Source organism: Pithys albifrons, chromosome 3 (genome assembly GCF_047495875.1).
Source record: "Pithys albifrons albifrons isolate INPA30051 chromosome 3, PitAlb_v1, whole genome shotgun sequence".
Classification (NCBI taxonomy): domain Eukaryota; kingdom Metazoa; phylum Chordata; class Aves; order Passeriformes; family Thamnophilidae; genus Pithys; species Pithys albifrons.
The window spans coordinates 55,816,021-55,835,908 of record NC_092460.1 but is presented as its reverse complement, the minus strand read 5'-3'; the positions used below and the strand labels follow the sequence as shown (position 1 = coordinate 55,835,908).

Here is a 19,888-nt window from a genome sequence, read left to right as displayed (position 1 = left end):
AATATATTCTTCACAAAAAAAAAAAAAAAAAAAAAAAAAAAGGCTCATAAAGACATCTGGTGTCCTTTCATGTAGATTAAGTAATGAAAGGTTTTAAAGCATGGTATGGTTCAGTAATTTAAGCTTCATTTCAGTTTCAAACTCTACAGTAAACATTTCATTCCATATAAGTGATATTATTATAATACCTACCAGGCTATTTGGATAGGAGGTCTTCTGGCAGTTTATTCGGTGAATTACTTAAATTAGAGGATATGGGGAACATAAGGGATCCTGGATGCATTTGTAGATTAAGGAAAAAGCCACAGATACTTGTAACAAGAGAGAAGAGGTACAAGACATTTTTGCAGATAATAAATAAGCTCAGTGGCATTTGTAATGGGGAAGCTGACTGATCTCATATACATGGAGGCCTCTTACTTCCACAACCTTCCTTCACATACAGAATCCACCTTCCCTGTTTCCTTCTGACCATCCAGAATCCTCTGGTTTTGCATTCCCAAAGAGAAAGACAAAGAGAGAAAGAGAGAGAGAGGACAAAGAGAGAAAGAGAGAGAGAGAGAGAGAGAGAAAGAGAAAGAGAAAGAGAAAGAGAGAAAGAAAAGCATCAAGCAAATTTGTATCATATTTAGGGTTTTGTTCCTGTTTCCATCAGACACACCACTATTCAACAGCATTCAAAGGAAGGCAAGCTCTTGCATTATAGTGCAAGTCACTAATTAAAAACGATTATAATTATAATTAAAATACTTAACTCCACTGCTCTCTGGTGGCAAAGGTAGTGTATATCTTGGGTCTTTCTATTAGCTCAGAGTGGGAACACTGAAGATATTAACTGGCAAAAAATAACTTTGTAGCCTCTGGACACAAAACTGAAAGATCTCTTGGTTAATTTCATTAGTTTAATTAATTTTGCCAACCTAATTAATTAGATTTTCTTCAAAATCTGTAAAAAAAACCCAACTAAGTACTGCTTTTGTGTTGATAGTGGGTTTTTTAAAATAAAGCTCATTAAAAGGTTGTTTCTCCTCAGAAAACTTCGAAAAATATTCTCCATAGAACATGAGGTGTTTCATATACCAACCTTATCTTTTGCTCTGTTACCTTTCTGATTCTTCCTTAGATGACTTCAGAAGAAAAAACACACCACCTTGCAGATCGCAGCCTGTGGGCACTGAAAAACCTGCAGCTTGGGCTAGCTTCTCTACCCCTGATGTGCTGTTTCCATGCAAAAAAAAAAGCAGGGGCGGGCGGGAGGGGGGGGGGAATGGTGGAGTGAGACTGAGATACTCGAAAAATTTGCCAGAATGAATAAGGAGTTACGCTTAGATCAGCTTTTACCTTTGCTTGAAGACTTGGTAGTGGAAAACAGCCATAGGGTCAGCGAGGGAAGGTCAAACACCAGCAGTGAGAGATCAAAACTGGTCTTAACACCAGAATAGCTTTCAGGTTACCCCCTGAGTGGATCTAACCTCTTTAATTGTCTTCCTAAACACAGATCATTGCAAGTTGTTTTTTCCTAATAAGCCATTCATTTCACAGCCTAATCGCATAAATCTTTAACTTCAGGAAACAATGCAGTTATTTTTCTTTCACCAATTCCATGAATCTCTGAGTTAACTTATTACACCATCATTACTTGCAAAAAGAAAAAAACAAAATCCTTTTCTGCAGACACGTTTGACGTTTCTCTGACATAGCCAAGTGTTTTGATTTGTTGGGCTCGGTATGTGGAAGCTTGTATGCTTGATAACAACTGAATGTCACGGTCAGTGTTCCAGACAGGATCTCTCCCACAGGTAGTTTCCAGGCTCTGGGAGAAAAGGCACAGGGAGGGAACTGTAATTTCTGGTACATGACAGATTGATTGTGAAGGATCCTTTTCCCAAACTGCTTTGGAGAGCAGGTTTGGTAAACTGTCATCTTATAGTAAAGGATGCAACGTCAGTTTTATAGTGTTGAAGGGTAGACTTGGAATGTTACCTGAGTGTAGATCCAACTGAAGCCAGTGGATCTAACAGCGAGCAAAAGTAACACTTCATATTGTAAGAGACTGTCAGGATTACTGGAAGGGTATTTTAATACTTTGGAAACTATATATAATTAAGGCTTACTCCTTTGTATATAATAGCCTTTAGTACCTTTCTCTTAAAGTTAACAAATACTCCTACCCATTTGCTGCAGTAGCATGTATCTGTAATCTGATTCGATTCCCAGGTGACATCAACCAGAACCACAAACAAATAGTGGAGTTAAGAATAACACTGAGTGTGTTTACTCACATCTGCAGTGGGTGTGCACAAGATAGGTATCATTTGGGGAAATCACAGAAAAGAATGATGGAAATAGACAGTATTTGATCCATTCAGAATCTATTCTTATGCTGGAGCATGTCAATATAAGATAATGCTACAGTGGATGGCTCTTGCACCAGTTCTGTAATTGAAGTTGATTGAGATGATTATTCTTTAAAGCAGTTGGGCATTTTGATTATCTCTGAGGAAGATAACAGCATCTGATTCCCCAAAACTGAGCACTTGGTTTTTCCAATTCTAAGTGAGAATTCCAAGTTTAATTTGAAATAAATTCCATGAATGTATTTTAGGATGCATTTTAATTTTTCTATGACTTGAAGGTTCTGGTTAGTGGAATGGCACACACTTTTCAAATCCTACTAGTGAAAGTTCATTGAATTCAGGTGCAAAAAGTTTTAAAAGCTCTTGCTATTAAAAAAACCTGTTAAAAATTGTTAAAATATCCACTAAATTTTATATTTGTTAGAAATGTATAGGCTGAGGACAAAACTGAGTAAGAGGACAGTGTCAGACAGGAAAACACTAAGGATTTAGGCAGATAGTGACTGCAAAAGGCTAAGCTGATGCAAGGCAGTACTATGCTGTTCTAGTGCTGATGCAAGGCAGTACTACAGTGTTTATGTGCTAGACACCCTTAATGACAGATGATGAGTTTTAATAAAAAGGTCAACTAAGAAGCATTCAAGACATCTGTGAAAAGGACGTATGCATCTCAGAACCTCAGTCCACATCAATAACACCTTAACAGAGATATACCCAGACTCGGGTGTTCATCCACCATTTCCTTTACCACTTCTTGGACAATACCCAGCTGTTTACCACCACAACCCTCTGCTTGAATTTATCATCCCTTCAGATCTGCCAGCAGAAAACCTACACAAGGTCTCATAAAGATGACTCATTCAAATTGGATAGGCTGGTTTAGATAGCTTAAATATAAAACATGTTGACCCAACAGAATTTGTTTGAAATGGCTTAGTAAGGCTTCAGATGAGTATATACAGGTGCAAAGATGCAAAGGAGAAAAGTAAAGAGGAGTTTAGAACAGGTTCTTGATGATTTTCCTTTTCTACTGGCAGAGTTAGATGCTGCAGATCAAATTTGTCCTTGATTTACTCATGGTGTGTTTGTCTAACTCTGAGAAACTGACTTGAACTGACTTCTGGTTTGTATTTTGGCTCACACAGGAAGGGCCACGTCAATCGCTCCTGCTCTAGACCTTGCCCTAGACCTTGCCCTAGGTCTTAGGCCTCTTTGCTGCATGATTATTACCTCTAACTGAAGACACACCCAGGTCAAGAGCTTGGGTCACTTTTAAAAGCAGTTGAGTAACACCAGGCATCACCCTTCCTGGATAGTTTGACAGGCAAGCACTGGAAGGAGCCTCCTAGGTCATAAATTCCTACAGACTTCCATGCTATATACCCCCACCACAATTTCATGAAGTTCTACTCTTAAACATTAGAGCTCTTCTTACTTCTGCTAAAAATTTCTGCAAGGACCATGTTCTGATAGTCAGAACCCATTCCTAAATTTCCAGCCCCATTAGCTGTAGGGTGAGTCCTAAGATGTTATAACATGCTCATCCTATGAAGGGAAGCAATTAACCAGTCTCCAGAGCACTTTGCTAGGTCAGAGATGTCCAAGAGATGTGTATAGCTCCAGCACTGCATTAGAAGGAGCATCTCCCTGGGCAAGTGGCTCTGATGCATTAGTGAGACTCCAGAAAAGCAACATTTTTCCTGGAGCTCATATCTTGGAGTACACATCACTGCTGGCTACAGCTGACACCACCCCAACAGAGATACTCAAGGAGTTGTAACAATGTAGTCTTGTCCTTGAATCTGCCATTTCCTCATTGTGAAGACCACCAAAAAAGGGAAAAACTGTCAGTAGCTTTTAGATTAAACAAAATTTAATCTAAAACAACAACAGTCTCAACCAAAAAGAAACAAAACTGAAAAGCAGAACTAAATTTCAAATCTGCAAACTCAGTTTCAGTATTCAAATGCACTTACTCTGCCAGAGAGGGAATCCTTCTCAGCAAAGCTGCTTGAAAAACTGCCCAGCATTTCCTTTCTGTTTTGTCAACATTTAGCTACAGTACAAAATTGGCTTAACTATATAATGAGAAAAACAGTTATTTCAAGGATTACACTAAAGAGAAAATACAAGTTAACCTTAATGCTACCCATTACTACTTTGTAAAAAAAAGGTTATTTACCCTTTGAAAAAAAAAGCCACATTTCAGAACCAAGCTAAGGTAACTACATAGATTTAATTAAAAAAAACGAATAAAATCGTAATTGGGCTTAGAACTTCCAAACCACGGGAAATATCCAAGTTAGGCTACATAAATTAAACAGAAAAAAGACATCTCATTTACTAGTAATATTTTGTAAGATTGTATGTGGAGTCAAAAATTCAAAGAAGTTTAGCATGCATATATGAAATAAGGAGGAGGGAAGCAGGTAGATGGACTGTAGTGGGAAAGCTATCCTAAGTTAATTCAGGATGTGTTCTACCCAGCACTGTTGAAGACCTAAATGAGAACTCTTTAAACTGCAAATGTAAAGCCAAGTCCTGGTGTGATTTACATTCTAACTTCAGATCTCACATGCCATGCTGAAATACATAAATCTTGCTTAGGACAGCAAAGGAAGCTCAGCTTGGTTCCCCGGCTATTGTAGAAATTTTGTTTGGAGTGCCAAAGTTAGTCAGCACTGTTTTGTGAAGTCTAATATTAACAGGCAGTCTACCTCATCTGTCCTTCATTCAGTGCCTGAAAAAAACTCCACAGTGCAACAACAGAATAAAACCACCAACTATGGAACTGACAGCCAAGGAAATACAGCAAGATGATTTGCAGTTGTCCACATAGTTTTTATAAAAGTATCACAGAACAGTTTGTATTGGGAGGGTTCTTTGAAGATCATCTAGTTCCAACATGAACATCAGTTCATGCTGGAATCAGTTCAATCATGAACCAATTATGTTGTTTTCTGGTCTTCTGCATTAGTAACAAATATTATACTCTGCAGCAGTACAAAATAAACCTATAGCCTCCCTTTCTACATCCGTAACATCAGGAGAAGCTCAACTTTTCTGGTATCCTGGTGAGTATCTCTGGTAGAACATGCTGAAGATAGAAACTCCTGTTTACTTCAGGGGCTTTGAAAGGAATTGGGAATACTTTGCCACTTCAAGAACTGGGTCACTCATGAGCAAAACTTCATGTACTAATTCTCAGTGCAAAGCTGTTTCAGTGGCTCTCAGAAGCATATGCAGAATAAATATTGCAAGACGAGGCTCTGATCCGAGCTTCTTCTTCCCTTGGAAGACACAGGAAAAAAACAGAAATAGAATAGTGGTTTAGGAAGGGAAGAGTCTGTAGAACTGTGCTCTGACAGCTGTCCCTGGGATGATAGGGATACAACACCCTATTGTTATTCCATACCATCCAATTGTGGTAGCACCTGCTACTTCACACAGCTGGACTGTTTTTATGTGGCAGCAGCCATATACAGTCCAATCTTCCTGGATCTTAGAATAACTAAAAATTGAAGTAGAGTACTGCTTTTTGGCAGTTTTGGCAGTCAGAGAAGTCAGCAGCCTTATGAGTCATTGCTGCTCTCTAAGACTAGAACAAGCCTGGCCTCACCCATTTAAACAAACCAGGCATTTGGTGAAGTATATGTGGCTTATTCTAAAAGTAAAGCCTGAGAAACTGTGTTTGGTCAGTCCTGAAAAACAACAAAGGCAGAGCTTGGTGATTTTGCAAAGGAGGGATGTCCACAGAAGATGATCGTACTTGGACATGTTACGTGGTCAAAGATGTCTTGCAGCTAGAATGTTGATGTGCTTTCCTGGTTAGCCTCATTGGTTGTGAGCAAGACAAAGAGCGCTGACAGCTTTATATTTACACTAAAAAGAAACTGGAAGGCAAGGTAGTGTGTAATGCACTCCAGCATGACATGTTCAGCCACCTTTGCAAGGCTGTATAAACGGCATTTCTATACACAACCTATTCTGGTGATACAGGCATGAGGATTTCCTTTGGGCATGTGTTCAGTCCTCCACGAGGAGCTGCAGTGTTTGTTAGCACATAGAGCATCTCCTTTCATCTGGCAAGAAGAAAAACTGTGCAATGGTTGTGTTCCACATCCTCTGATACATTTTGCAATTTTTGATGCAATTTTGAGTCACTGTACAAGAGATAAGCAGATGGCTTGTGAAGGGTGCTGAATTTCACAGTAATTTTGTCCTAGACATCGATTACTGCAAGATGGTCAAATATTTTTGCTGACCAGAGCAACATCAATACTTGCACAATAGCTGCTCCAGGCTACAGTAATGGAGAAACATAATAAAAATTTGCTAACTTTGTTGCAGTTCCTACTTGAAAATGTTGCACTTGACTGATTCATACAGAAGTTACTTCTGTTTCAGTTTTTACAGTTCCACTTATTCCTGCTATCAAGCTACTTTAAGATAAAAGCAGTGTAAATGGAGGGTCAAATGGCCTCTTGGTTTTGAACATTAGGTCCTCTTCTCAGTAATGCAATAGGCCCTATGCCATCCTCACCCAGAGTTCCCAGAGCACTCAAGAGAGAACACTAAGATGCATCTTTGCTACTTTTCACAAACCCATTTTTCATTTAAAATTCAGCAAAATAATAATTTACTGTAAGCTGAGCATGCAACCTGTACTTCATATTGTGTTGAGCCTGAACTAGCAGTGATAGAGTGGGAAATGAAGTACATCGGCTGTGCCATTCAACATGGTCCATCCTGTCCCCAGCCCGCGCTGGATGGGCGTCCATCTCGCAGCAGCAAAGCTGGAGAGGGCCGGGCTTTTTGGCAGCCCTGCGGGACTCGGGTGCGCCGAGAGTCTTTGTTCTACCCCAGGCAAGACCATGAGGTTTCTAACCAGACATCTGACACCTCAACCTTCCCGCTACTGGTCGCAGCGACCGACTGGGCGACGGGGGTGCTGTTTAGCAGGGCGCTTCTGCGGAGCATGTGAACGTGGACAAGACGGGCTTCCAAGCTCGCAGCGGGCGCTGCCGGTGCCCAGCAGAGCCTAACCCTACGCCCACACCTGGCACCCGCCAGCGGACGGGCATCATCGGCTGCCCCCGCCCAGCCCCTTCACCCGTGTTGGCCCCGCATCCCTGTGTGCCCGCTGCCCGCAGGGCGGCTTCGGCCGGGCCGGGAGCGAAGCACAGCGGGGTGCGCGGGGGCCGCCCTGCCCCAGAGCATCCCGGTGAGGGACCGAGTGCTGAGCGCCGCCGGGCGAGGTGGGTCACGCCCCGCTGCCCACGCCCCCCACTGCCCGGCGACCGAGGGGGCTCCCGCGGCGCCGCCACCGCCCACCGTCCGCGGCGAGGCGGGCCGGCGGGGCCGGAGGCGGAGGGGGAGCGGCGGCGCACGGCGGCGAGGTGGCTCGGCAGCCCTCCCGGAGGAGCCCGGCCCACCTCTCCCGTGCAGGCACCCCCTCCTCCCCGCCCCGAAAGAGGAACTCCCCGCCCGTGCAGCCCGGCCGCGGCGCAGGGAGAGGCGGCAGCGGCAGCGGCAGCGCCCGGCCCCTCCGTGCACCATGGCGGAGCAGCGCCCGCCGCCCGCCGCCGCCTGAGGCGCCCCGAGGCGCCGAGCCGAGCCCGCGCCCATGGCGGCGCCGCCGCCGCCCGCCCTCAGCTGGGCGCTGCCCCTGCTGGCGGCGCTGGCGGGCGCCGCCGGACCCCAGAGCTTCGAGCTGCCGGGGGCCCCCATCGACAACATCGAGGTGAGCGGCGGCGCCGTGCTGGTGGCGGGCGGCAGCTGCCTCTACGAGCTGTGGCCCGAGCTGCGGCCCCGGCGCCGCGTGGTGCCGGCGGCGGGGCAGAGCTGCGGGGAGCCCCCCGGCATGCGCAGCAACCTCCTGCTGTACTACGAGGAGGCCGGCGGGGTGGGCGTGCTGCTGACCGGCTGGACGCAGGAGGACGGTGCCTGCCAGGTGTGGGAGCAGCCGTCCTACCGACAGCGCTTGAACGAAAGGGAGGTGGTCAGTTGCCTGCCCGACGGCTCCACCGCCGGTGTGGTCTTCCAGCAGGCGGGCGCCTGGTATCTGGCTGTGGCGGCCACCTACTCAACCAGCGCCGACACGAACCACCTGCGCTGTGAGCCCTCCAAGTCGGACAAGGAAACTGTCATCACGGTGCGCAGCATGGTCAACCTGAAGTCCACGGAGGAGCTGGGCATCATCAAGCGCAAGGAAGAGCCTTTGCACTTCGTTGACGCGCTCCAGTGGGGGGATTATCTCTTCTTTCCCTACTACACGTTGAAGGCCAGGTTGGGCAATAACACCGAACCACCCAGCATGGCTGTGCTGCGCCAGCTGAGTCCCACAGACGCTGGCCTGACTTTGAAGGGACATGTCTATTTGGACTGCGGCTGTAGGAGCCTCATCGTTTCCTCCAGCCTTGTACGCCAGGGTGAGCGGGTCTGGTGGGTGGGCGTTTTCCGCCACAGCAACAATGCCAAGGCCTGGAACACCACCGCTGTTTGCATCTTTGGGATGGAGGAGATGAAGGAGCAAGCATGTGCATCCACACACTTCAATATGAATGGGAATATCTGTGTAAGTCTGGGCATCGTTTTGCTAAGCTTTCGTCTTGCATGCCCTTGTTGACACTGTTGTTGTTGCTGGTGTCCCTGTGCATGACTCGTTAAGTGTCCCTGACCTGAAAGCACATGAAATTTGTGGGGAACTTCAGAGCCACATCAGGCTTTTCACATCAGCCCCTGTCCCTGTCAGCCCTAGTGATTTCTCCAGCTCTTCCTGTTTCTAAAAAGCTGATCCCTTACCCGTTCCTGGAGTAGACTTCCCACCTATCTGTTTAGAAAGATATGTCTGAGGGAGCACCTGAGGGCATCCTGAGGCAGGCCTGGGTCTTAGGCTCCTCACTCAATGTGCCCTTTTCTGCCTAGAATTAGTTATACTTCATTTTCAATACAGCATATCCTAGTGTATTCTGTGCATTCACATCTCATGTCATTGCAGCTACATCAAAAATGGAAAAAAGTCCATCACGTTGACTCCTGTGCACTGGGTTGTGTGCATGGTTATCCCTATTGCTTACTAGTTAGCTGTGGTTGCTTGTTCAGTACTGGGTGTTCCCCAAGCCTCCCAGGACTGGCCTTGCTTGGGAGGGCTTGCAGACACCCTTCCAAACCCGTATGTGCAGCAGACAGCAATAGGTGATGTCTCTTTGTTGTTGTGGTGGTTACATTTTCACAGGCAATGGTATCCCATGGAGATCCCCTGGTCACCTACTTCAGTAACATTCTCTCTTTGGCTCCTTCCTTTTGAGGGTGAGCTGGGCACATGGAGGGCGGAATAAACAAGGCTTTGCTGTGGCCTTGGTAGTAAAGAAATTAACTAAAAATTAAATTCAAGAAGGTAAAAATGTAATTCAGGTGAAGAAGGTGCTTTTGCAAGGCCTGTCCATGCTTTTAAATTACACTCATAAGTCTTTTCAGAGCTGTGGCAAAAGGAACACTGAAAAATATCAAGGAGAACCATAGGGGATCAAGCAAGCCATCATAAAGCAAGCCCTAAGCCTTTTGCAGTTCCTCCATCATCCAGGGACTTTGCAACTTAACCCTTGAATCCGTGCTGTGTTACAACAGGAGTTTGTTGGAAATTCCTTGAAAGAAGTGCAGTAGATTTACTGTCACTCCTTGGCTTCCCAAATCTAACTCATAGCAGAGTGCAATGCTGAGATTTTTTCAAATTACTGGAGGGCACGTGTGATTCAGTCTGTTCATCTCCCTACTGAGCTGCAAGACTCTTGCCAGTGTTAGAGGACGTAGTTGTGAATGAGAACCCCACACGTGGGTGAGACAACTGTGCTGAAGTAAATAGTGAAGCTTACTACAGAGCCTGAGCCAATCCTTTGATTCCCAGTGCTAGCTTACAGCTTACTGCATGATTTCTGTGCTCTCACAGGCAAACTTCCCAAATGAATTTGAAGTCTCATCCTGATCCCAAAATACCTATGTGCTTGTTGTAATTATAGTTTGTATTGTTCCTAATTACTTGTGAAGTTTGTGAGGTGCTTTCTGAGCCTGCAAAACAAAACAGGAAAAGAAACCTCCCTGGGCAGTAGATCCTTTATAAACACGTTACAAAGCCTCATACAAGAAATTTCAGGAGAGTTTCATGTATTTCATAGAGTCACATAATGCTGGTGAGATGAGGCACATGTTTCTGCACACAGGGCAATTCTGTGTCCCCACTGCCTCTCAGGGCCTGAATATGAAAAATCAATGATCCACTTGTGTCAGGTTTAGTCTGACTCAGATCAGACTGCTGTGACTCCAGAGTTACTTTTGTGTCCCAAAAGGCTCATCCTCCCTGGAAATTGGGATTATATTTGGGTACAATGCTGAAGAATCCCATTTTTAAGAGTCAAAAAAGGATAAGTTGCTTAACCTCATGTTCCTAACTATGATGATGTTATTAATCATGATACTTTGGCAAAATAAATACTGTATACAACTGAGAGAAAAGTGGTATTTTAATATTTTGTGAGATAGCAGGACATCTGGGTCCTGTGAAGTAATATGACCTATAACATTATATGGCTAATTAGTTTCCTTTTGAAGTTAATTATATGTACTTATGAAGTATAAACATAGAAACAAATGCTTGGAGTTCAGCTTTAATATTTTTTTATACTACAGAAGGTTAATCTAGGCTATTGCAGAGTAAGTGTGGAGATGACAAGCCCATATGCTGCTGCTTCTGGGTTGTTTTAGACCAGATCCTTCTAATGTCTCTCACCAATTATGGGAGTCCCTGCAAACATGGAATATGCTTTTCTTGGACTCAGAAGCACACAGGCTTCAGAGCTGACAGGAAGATGGAGTGTGGCACATCCATCAGTGCACAGCTTGTGAAAGTGTGTGCAACAGCTCACAGAAAGGAGTGCCTCGCATGGACCTGTCACAAGCATGTTGTACTACAGTGTGTAGGAACGGCAGCAAGCAACAGTACTTAACACGTGCTTTAAAGTCTGGTCCTTTAAAGACAGTGTTGGTCCTGGGCAAAAGAATGTTTTGCAGCATTATTAGTGCTTGGAGTGCAAGACTTGAATGGTGCTTGTGATGAATGGACCATGCTGAATGTCAGTCTGGCTTTTGCATTGCAGATGTCATGTGTTATAGGGTGCTGCAGGTCTTAATCTTCTTTACTGGGAACTCTTGAGTGCTGGAGCTTGAGTGTGATGTGATGGGGTACACAGATCCTGGACACAGACTGTCAGTTTATGTAGGAATTGAAAATACAGGGATTTTTTTCACTGCAGGAATACGATTTATAGTTGGCATATTCATTAGGGAGTAGTGGCAGTTTGTTTTCCTTCTGATCGTGTCATCCTTCAGACATCCTCTTATCCCTCTACACTCACACAGCTGCATGTATTAGCTCTGTGTTGACACTGTGTTTCTCAATAGGATGCTGCAAGAGGGACTTAGCCCAGGGTATTTGTGGTCCTGAATTCCCTGCCATGCTATTGCTGCATGTTCTACTTTGAACTCATTCCTGTAAGATCCTGAGCTTTCTGGCCCTAACCCAATAAGGCACTTAAGGACATATTTAACATTAGGCGTGTAAGTAGTTCCATCATCTTCATGCCTATGCATTTTTAAGCTAAGCATGAGCTTGAGTACTTCACTGGGTTGGAACCAAATTGCTCTGCATCCTGTAGGAACTCACTGCAGGTGTAATCTCTTTAGTCTTGCATTGCCTCTTAGGCCAAAGTTAACATTTGCATTAAGTTTTAATGCTGGATTAAAGCCTGTCATAGAAAATTACTAATTTTTAAGATCCTTACTTAGCCACTTTATCAAAAAGTATGTGACTGCTGCAAATTCTCTAGATTTGCTGCTTATGAGAACTAGCTAATCCCATTTTGCTTTATGCAGTAGTGTGCACAAAGCAGTTTGTCCTAGTTGGTTGTGTTTTTTCTGGACATCACAGGAATGGATTCCCAGAGACATGATCCCTAATTAGCAAGAGGCAAGTGGTGTTTTAGAAGAAAATACTCTAAAACATTTTGCAGTTTTACATTCAGCTTTTTTCTTTGATCCACACATCTCCTAGTTTTGAATATATCTACTTATATGCACTCTCAAGGCGTCCGTGTTAACAGACTCTCTCATAACCTGCATGTACGTATGTAAGTGCACTTCTTCACAGTTTCCTTAGTCAATAAATGTAAATTTGCCAAACCTTATTCTCCACTTCTTTTCAGAAACCTGACCAAGTACTAAAAAGCTTAGGAGGAATGCTGGAATTGTCACAAACTTGCTGCAATAGCAGCAAGTAGAACTTGAAGAAAGGCTTTTCTTCTCTTGTTCTATGGGAGCATATAGGAATAGGAGCTGCTAGAATCTCAGCTCTCTCACAGAGATCCCAGGATCTTGTGGATCACAGTTAAGTAGATGAGTAGGAAAAGTGCTCCAATTGGAGAACACCAATGGGAGAGAGATGTAGAATGTTACCTAACCGCAGTGACAATGACTAAACTGGAAGTTGGTTTTGTCATTAAAATGTTGCATGGGAAGAAAAGGATCCTACAGTTTTTCAGGGAGAAAAATCCAAAAAAATATTAGGCATATACCTGTAAGAGAGAAGCTGTTGTAGTTTAGATTAAAATATTTATTTTTATGATGTGCAAAGGCCGAGTAGTTGTGATAGTTACTAAATGATAAGCTATCTTGCTTAGATTTTCATCTGTTATTTAGTGCAAGTAAACATATATAACAGTTTGAACTTTGAATTTCATTTTTTGGTGGTTCATAAATATCAAGGTTGGTATATTCCCCTTAATTTATCAAGCATAGTTTGAAGTCCTGGGACAAATCTTAGCTAGTATAAGCTCTACTGAAATGAGATTCTGAAGTCAACAGAATCACATTGTTTAATCATGGCCATTAATTTGCAGGAATGACATTTGAATTTGTGTGGTAACTCATTCCAAAGTGATTCATGGTCTTTTATTTAAGGAAAGAATTACAGGCTTCTAAATATAATTTTGTATCAAAATTGATCCTGTAATTAATTTTCTAGTACTAAAGTCAATCTCCTGTGTATTACAGACTGCTAGTATTGCATCTGATATTTGATGAATTTCTAGAGTTACTGTTTCTGAAGTGAGTATTTCTGCCTGGTTTCAATGAGTTTTCAGTTCATCCTTGTGTAATGTGAAAAGTAAGCCACGGGAGACCTGTCAACTCTCGTGCTCCAGGGATGGAGAGTGCACAACCTCTCTGGACAACCTGTTCTGCTTGATTGTCTTTATAGTGTTGTTTTTTAATCTCCTGTTCGCTAGAAACCTCTGCTGTTTCAGTCTGTGTCGTTATCTCTTGTTATCTTACGTACACCTCAGTGCAGAGCCTGGTGCTGTTTTTTTGGTCCCTCTGAAATTGTCTTTTCTGTAGGCTGAGCCAGCCCAGTTTTGCAAAAGACCTTTAAGGTCATTGAGTCCAACCATTAACCCTGTGCTGCCAAATCCACCACTAAACCACGTCCCAAAGTCTTCTAAATGCTTCAGGTTGGTCAAGCATGATTTATCCTTGGTGAATTTATGACGGCTTTTCTCAGTTACTTTGTTCTTCTTCTTGTGTCCAGAAATAGTTTCAAACAGGATCTTGTCCATGATTTTTCCAGGGAAAAGTGATACTGATCAATGGGCAGTTCCCTAGGTAATTCTTGTCTTTTTTGAAGATGGGTACATTTATTCAGTTGGAGACTTCCCCTGGTTGCCACAACTTTTGAAACATGAGAGAACAACCTTTCAGCCTCATCAGACAGTCTCTCAGCATCTTCCTACAGATCCCATCTGTCTTCCCTAAAACTTCTAAAAGCTGAGATTTCTTGAGAGATCCCTGGCTTAATCCTCTTCCAGTACTGGTAGTTTCTCTCCTCCTTGATCTCTGTGTGTACAAAGGACCACAAGATGTTGCTGGTGAAGTCCAGAACCATGTCTGCATCCACTGTCAGTAAATCTAACCTATTCAGCAGTTGGTTTGTGTTTTCATTGTTTATTCTTTTATTGCTCATGTGGTGGTGGAAGTTCTTGTTGCTTGTAAGATACCTTGCCAGTTTCAAAACCAGGTGAGCTTGGGTTTTTCTACCACCATCCCCCTGTAGTTCAATCATGACTTCCCTGTTTGGCTAGAGGCCATCTCCTGATATGTCTGCTTGTTTTCTTGAGTTTTGTGCTCGGAGGAGATTGTCCTAAAAGACCTGCTAGCTTTCCAAGCTGCATTTCCCTTCTAAGCTGCCTGTCAGAGGATCCCCCAGATGATTTCCCTGAACAAACTGAAGCCTGGTGTCCAGCACTGTACTCTGTTGTTCTTGACTCATGGTCCTTAGGATCATGAACCCAGTTGTTTCATAATTACTACAGTGAAGGCTGCCATTGATTATCACATCTCCAGTCAATTTTATCTTGTTTGTGAGTAGCAAATCCACTCCTCAGTGACCCCATAGGGTTAACAAAGCAGTGCCTTTGGTGTCCACATGGATGTGCAACAATGGGCAGTGGTTCAAGGAATGGAAAATTACTGGCAGTCTCTCTGCAATGTATCAAGTAGGACCCCCTGAAAAAACAGTAAACCTGTTGTAAACAGCATGTCTGTTTAACGAGTGTGTGCCTTCATCTCTCACGGAAGGGAATCTCCAGGTACAGTCACCCACCACTTCCTCTTGCTCTGTGTCGATGCTCTGTTCAAGCTCAGTTGCTTTCAAAGCCTTCCTTAATGGAGCTTGTTTTCCCTCATTGCTTATTAGGACACTTTACCAATTCTGTGAACTTAGATATGAAGGCAGAAAAGGACCCTTTCTGCTGCTGTGAGAAGCCACAGATTTCTAGCTTTCCCATCTCAGAAGTCTCCATCAGTGTCTCGCTCAAGCATAACCTCTGACTGGCCCTCCTGCCTTGCATCCTGAGCCTCAGGATCTTGCATCTGCAAGGTCTCTCTGGAGACTCTCTGATTTCCCAGTCATCCTCCTTAATTTCTTGCAGTTGGCTCACCTGGGCAGTTTTGTCCACCAAACACTGCTATGCAATGCACAAATGAAAAAGTCTCCTGGAAATAAAATTTTGGAACAGTTAATCTGACTCCTTAGGCCTAATAAAGGCTCATTGCATGCACCAATATTTAAGTTTTTTACCCTCTGATACAGTAAAAATTGAAGCAGGTGGTTAAAGGATGGTGAAGTTAAGAAAGAAGAATAAGGTTCTGGAAGATTTTTTTTTCCCCCTTGGAAAACATCTTACATATTGTTCCAGTGTTGACTATTGCTATACACCACTTACAAGTCTTGTGTCCCTTTGTATAGCTGCATCTGTTCTTTCACTCTGATGCTCAAACCCTTCATTTTTACTTTTTGGACAGCTGCAATATGATGGGTGGTGCATGAGCTAAAAATGCTGCCCTTTCCTCTGAGGCACACAATGTAAAATAATCAGGAGGAATTCAAGACAAAGTAGAAGTGTGAATATGGTTGATGCAGCAGGAATCATATCGAGATAAATCTGAAAACGAAATGCAAAATAGCAAATAAGTATAAATGCCTTCCATGCCAATAACTGAAGAGCATGGTGAGGTGAGCTTAAAAGCAAAATGTAATTTAATTCAGGAGATCTCTAGGCTTACTTGTTCATGTGAATGTTTTGCGGGAACTATAGAATAGAACAGAGGTCAGGATTGAAAAATCAAAAAAAGTCAGGTCTTACAGAGCAGTATTGTCTTTTCTTTTGCTTTTCTTCATTTTGTACAAGCCTGAAAAATGTTACAGGGTGACAAACAGATGACCATGGAGATGAGTGACTCTTGAAATATAAAGGAAGTTTAGACTGTAAATGTATTTTTAAGAATGGATTTAGCTGTGAAAGAAGCAGCTTGGGAAGACCCTACAGTGCTGTAACCCCATTAGTCACAGTGGAAGAGGTAAAAGGGCTTGTTAAAACAATAAATGCACATGGAAAAGGGGTGACAGAAGAGTGAAAGCAGCAGCTGCACCCTGGAGGGAATGGGCAAACTGGAGAAATAGGTTGCAAAATAGAGAAGGCAATTTTTTTTGTGACTGCCCAGTCTGAATTCCCCCTCTTCTTATCCATATTAGCTCAATGTCGCCTTGACCCTCCCTCTAGCAGGCATAGGGAGGGGAGGATACTTCCACACTTGTCAGTATTGGTTCTTTAGTCAGATGAGGAGGATGCACTGATATGACACTGGTTATTTTACTAGTATATAGGTCAAAATAAAATCTGACAGCAAAGCTTTTCAGAAACTGGGTGAGTACTCCTCTTTTCTGTGATCTCGTTGTACAGAGCCTGCAAGAAACCTAGGGTGGTTTGTCTTCCTTGCACCACTACATAGTGCACTGCAGAAAAACAATTTCCTAATTTTGGTGAAAATGTAAGCCTGGAAGCTCCACTTCCTCACTCCTTAGCCTGAATGAAGAGTCATTGTGTGCACCAGTCCTGGAGTTTTGTTACCTTCTGACCTATTAAAAAAGTGAGTTAACTTTTTCCACCTTAAAATACTTGCAGTCACACCCTGCCCCACCCTCCCTATCTAACATATGGGACTGGATTCTCATGCCCAAGTGGGTCTTACTGAAGTTTTGTGCCAGTGCATGACAGTGTCTGTGTCTTCTGATTGCTGCATGAAAAAAAAAATGGTAGCTTTAAATATGAAAGTTAATCAAGTCTTTTACTCCAAGTGGCTGTTCTTTCAAGCTAATTAAAATAATTCAGATAACTGAGAACATTTTATTTGACTTAGGTTTGCAGTTCTGAAAAAATATATTTCTAGTGGAAAGACTTTCTGGGGTTAAGCCAACATCCTAGCATGCAAGGGAGTTGAATTCAGCTGTTAGTGTGTTGTGTTCCTCACAACTTTGAGAAATGCTTTCACCCTTCTTCTAAATGCCAGTTTTGATGGTCCATTCTCACACTTTGTTTTGTACATTAAAGTGAAATATGTTCATTCATTCGGAGGGTTCTTGTAGGTTTAGGAATCCATCCCTGGGGCTGAAATTTTGTGTTTTGTAAGCTGCTTTACAGCTTGTTTCCAAGGTCCTGGTCCTACCTGAGCTCTTTCCTCTACCACTCCATGCCTGCCATTCTTTGTGCCTGCACTGGTGTCTGTACAGCTGCCACATGTTCATGCGATGAGGAGAATTACTCAAGTGAAGATTTAGGTAGGTAGGTAGGTGGATTTACAGACCATTTTCTAGGCACATCATTTCTTTAACTAAACTCACTGGAGAATGTTACACTCATAGAGGGGAAGGAGAGGTAAAATGTGACTAAGGTTGGGCCCATTTGGAAAGCAGATGGGATCACACCTTTGGCAGTATCTACCAGAGACTGACCTAAAGCAATGAGAGGACTTTAAAACCTAGTTACTGTTTGCTAGGGAGATACCTGGGCCTCTGTGGAGTTCAGCCGCCAAGTGGTCTATTATCACCCATGTAGATTTCCTTTTGGCACTCAGTCATCTGCAGTCAGGGTTGTTTGGTTTGCGTTTTCTTTCACAAGATTCCGGAATTTCCTGCACGATGTTTTCTTTCATGAGCTGCTTACGTGTTTGCCACTTAACTTCCTCCAGCTTGGATGGAGAATTGAGCGTAACATGTTGATTTTAAAGTTCACACAGCTACATGAACTTTATACTGCTTTATATCATTTTTATATGTATGCAATGCTCAAGTCCCAACTTCCTTTACTGTCAAGGAGGACAAAGCTTTGCGTTTTTGGACGCACACAAAGTCTGTTTGAAGTGTCTCATTCCTGCAGAACATTTGCATGCCTTTAAAACTGGTTGCTGAGTGTACCTGTAGCCTTCCTGGTGGATGAAGTCAGGTGATGGCAAAGCACGGCTTCACTGAGAAGAACTGGCAATTCAGAATAAGCCCAGGACATTATGTACCAAAAAAGAGAGATTCTATTGCAGAGTAATTTACGGCTGCTGGGCCAAGTCCGTATCCCACTGAAGTCAGTGATTCAGCTTCAGTAGATGTAATCTTTGTCACAGCTGTGGCCAGTTGCCATGTATAAAAACCTAGTTTCATGTGCCATTTCCCATGATGTGTTGCTCTGAAATTGTGTCAGAATTAGAATGTTGCCCAAAGTTTTATCTTAAGTTGGGCTCCCTGAGAATCTGCCCAGGCACCCTTCTTTTTCTTAAAGTTTTGGAGTATAGTTAAATGATTTTGTGATACATTTTTCTTGTATTTCATTTTCAGGAGGCACAATCAATCAAGAAACTACCTACCTTGATTCACTCTGGATTAGTGGCTGTTTATGGCACAGTTGTTTTGAATAGGATAGTTCTCTTTTTGGGAACAGATGATGGACAGCTACTGAAGGTAAGCTGAGTGTGGACGTTCTGCCCTTTTCCACCAGCTGCTGCTGTGTTCGAGTGGGTAAATGTTTCCTTGTTTAGGCACTGTATTTTAAACAGATATGACCCCCTGAGTCTCTGGTTTTTTTTTTTTTGTTTGTGAAATAACTGTTGTATTGTCACTTGGAGAGCAAGATAACTTTCAAAAGCAATTAGGTACCCTGCCTAAAATTCAAGGAAACATTTCTTTAGACTGCTAGTGCCCACAGTATTAATTTATGGAGTGCAGAGTTCCCAGTTATTCTGTCTTTTGTTTCCTTCCTTGCTTTGATTTGCCAGTAGAAATATTAAATATTGTTAGATTTTGGAAGCATATTTATTTGTTTGTTAGCCTATCTGTTTGATGTGAATAGCTGTCTGTTAGAGAGAGAAGTCAAGATTCATTTTGCTTTAGCTTCTCAATACCCGACCTATGCTTATTTAAATCAGTCACCTGGAAATTAAAGTCATCTTATCTCATTATCAAACATTTCAATCAGTCAGATGTCTTTAATTTTTTTATGGGTTTTGCAAGAATGTGCAAGAATGTGTCTAAACTGCAAAGGATGACTCTCATTCTTTGTCTTTATTAAGTAGACATTTGGAGAGGAATATAGCAGAGACCTTGAAAAGCTTTTGCCCGTTTGGTTCCATTGTGCTTTTGAAAATGAAAAATGAAATTGAAGTGCTCCCTGTCTTCTGAACACAATGGAGACTGTGAACACATCTCCCTTGTTCAGTCATGAAAAAGCAATGTTGGTGTCCTTATTAACTTGCAAAATAAAGTTTGGTTCCCTTGAATTCTGTGCAAAGGGTAATGGAAAACATTAGAGCTGAGCAAGGTAAGAAAAAGAAATATCACAGATGTATATTTACAGAAGCTACGGAGAAACTTGTTTATGTTCCATTTCACATTGTGGGAGTCTGGATATTAATTTGTTTTCTGAAGGCAAATACTTTCTTCTCCATTCGTAAGAGTACATAATGCATTCTGACTTGGGGATATAGGCATCTCTTCCACATTCAGTTTCTGCATCAAGCAGGAACATGCTTGGTGAAAGGCATGTTTCATGTGCTAAACCCGTGCCAGATTCAGTGCAAAATGTGTCTGCCATGGATTTTGTTGA

The 19,888-nt window shown here is 42.8% G+C and overlaps 1 protein-coding gene across 1 annotated transcript in view; it reads left to right on the top strand.

Annotated features, from left to right (window-relative positions):
* The first annotated feature begins 7,787 nt into the window (after window positions 1-7,787).
* PLXNC1 (plexin C1) overlaps window positions 7,788-19,888 on the top strand; it is a 71,404-nt gene continuing 59,303 nt past the window's right edge. Inside the window, exons 1-2 of the mRNA XM_071552082.1 lie at window positions 7,788-8,934; window positions 18,625-18,747. Of these exons, the coding sequence (XP_071408183.1) occupies window positions 7,984-8,934; window positions 18,625-18,747 (1,074 nt within the window). The 5' untranslated portion in view covers window positions 7,788-7,983. The remainder of the gene's footprint in view (window positions 8,935-18,624; window positions 18,748-19,888) is intronic.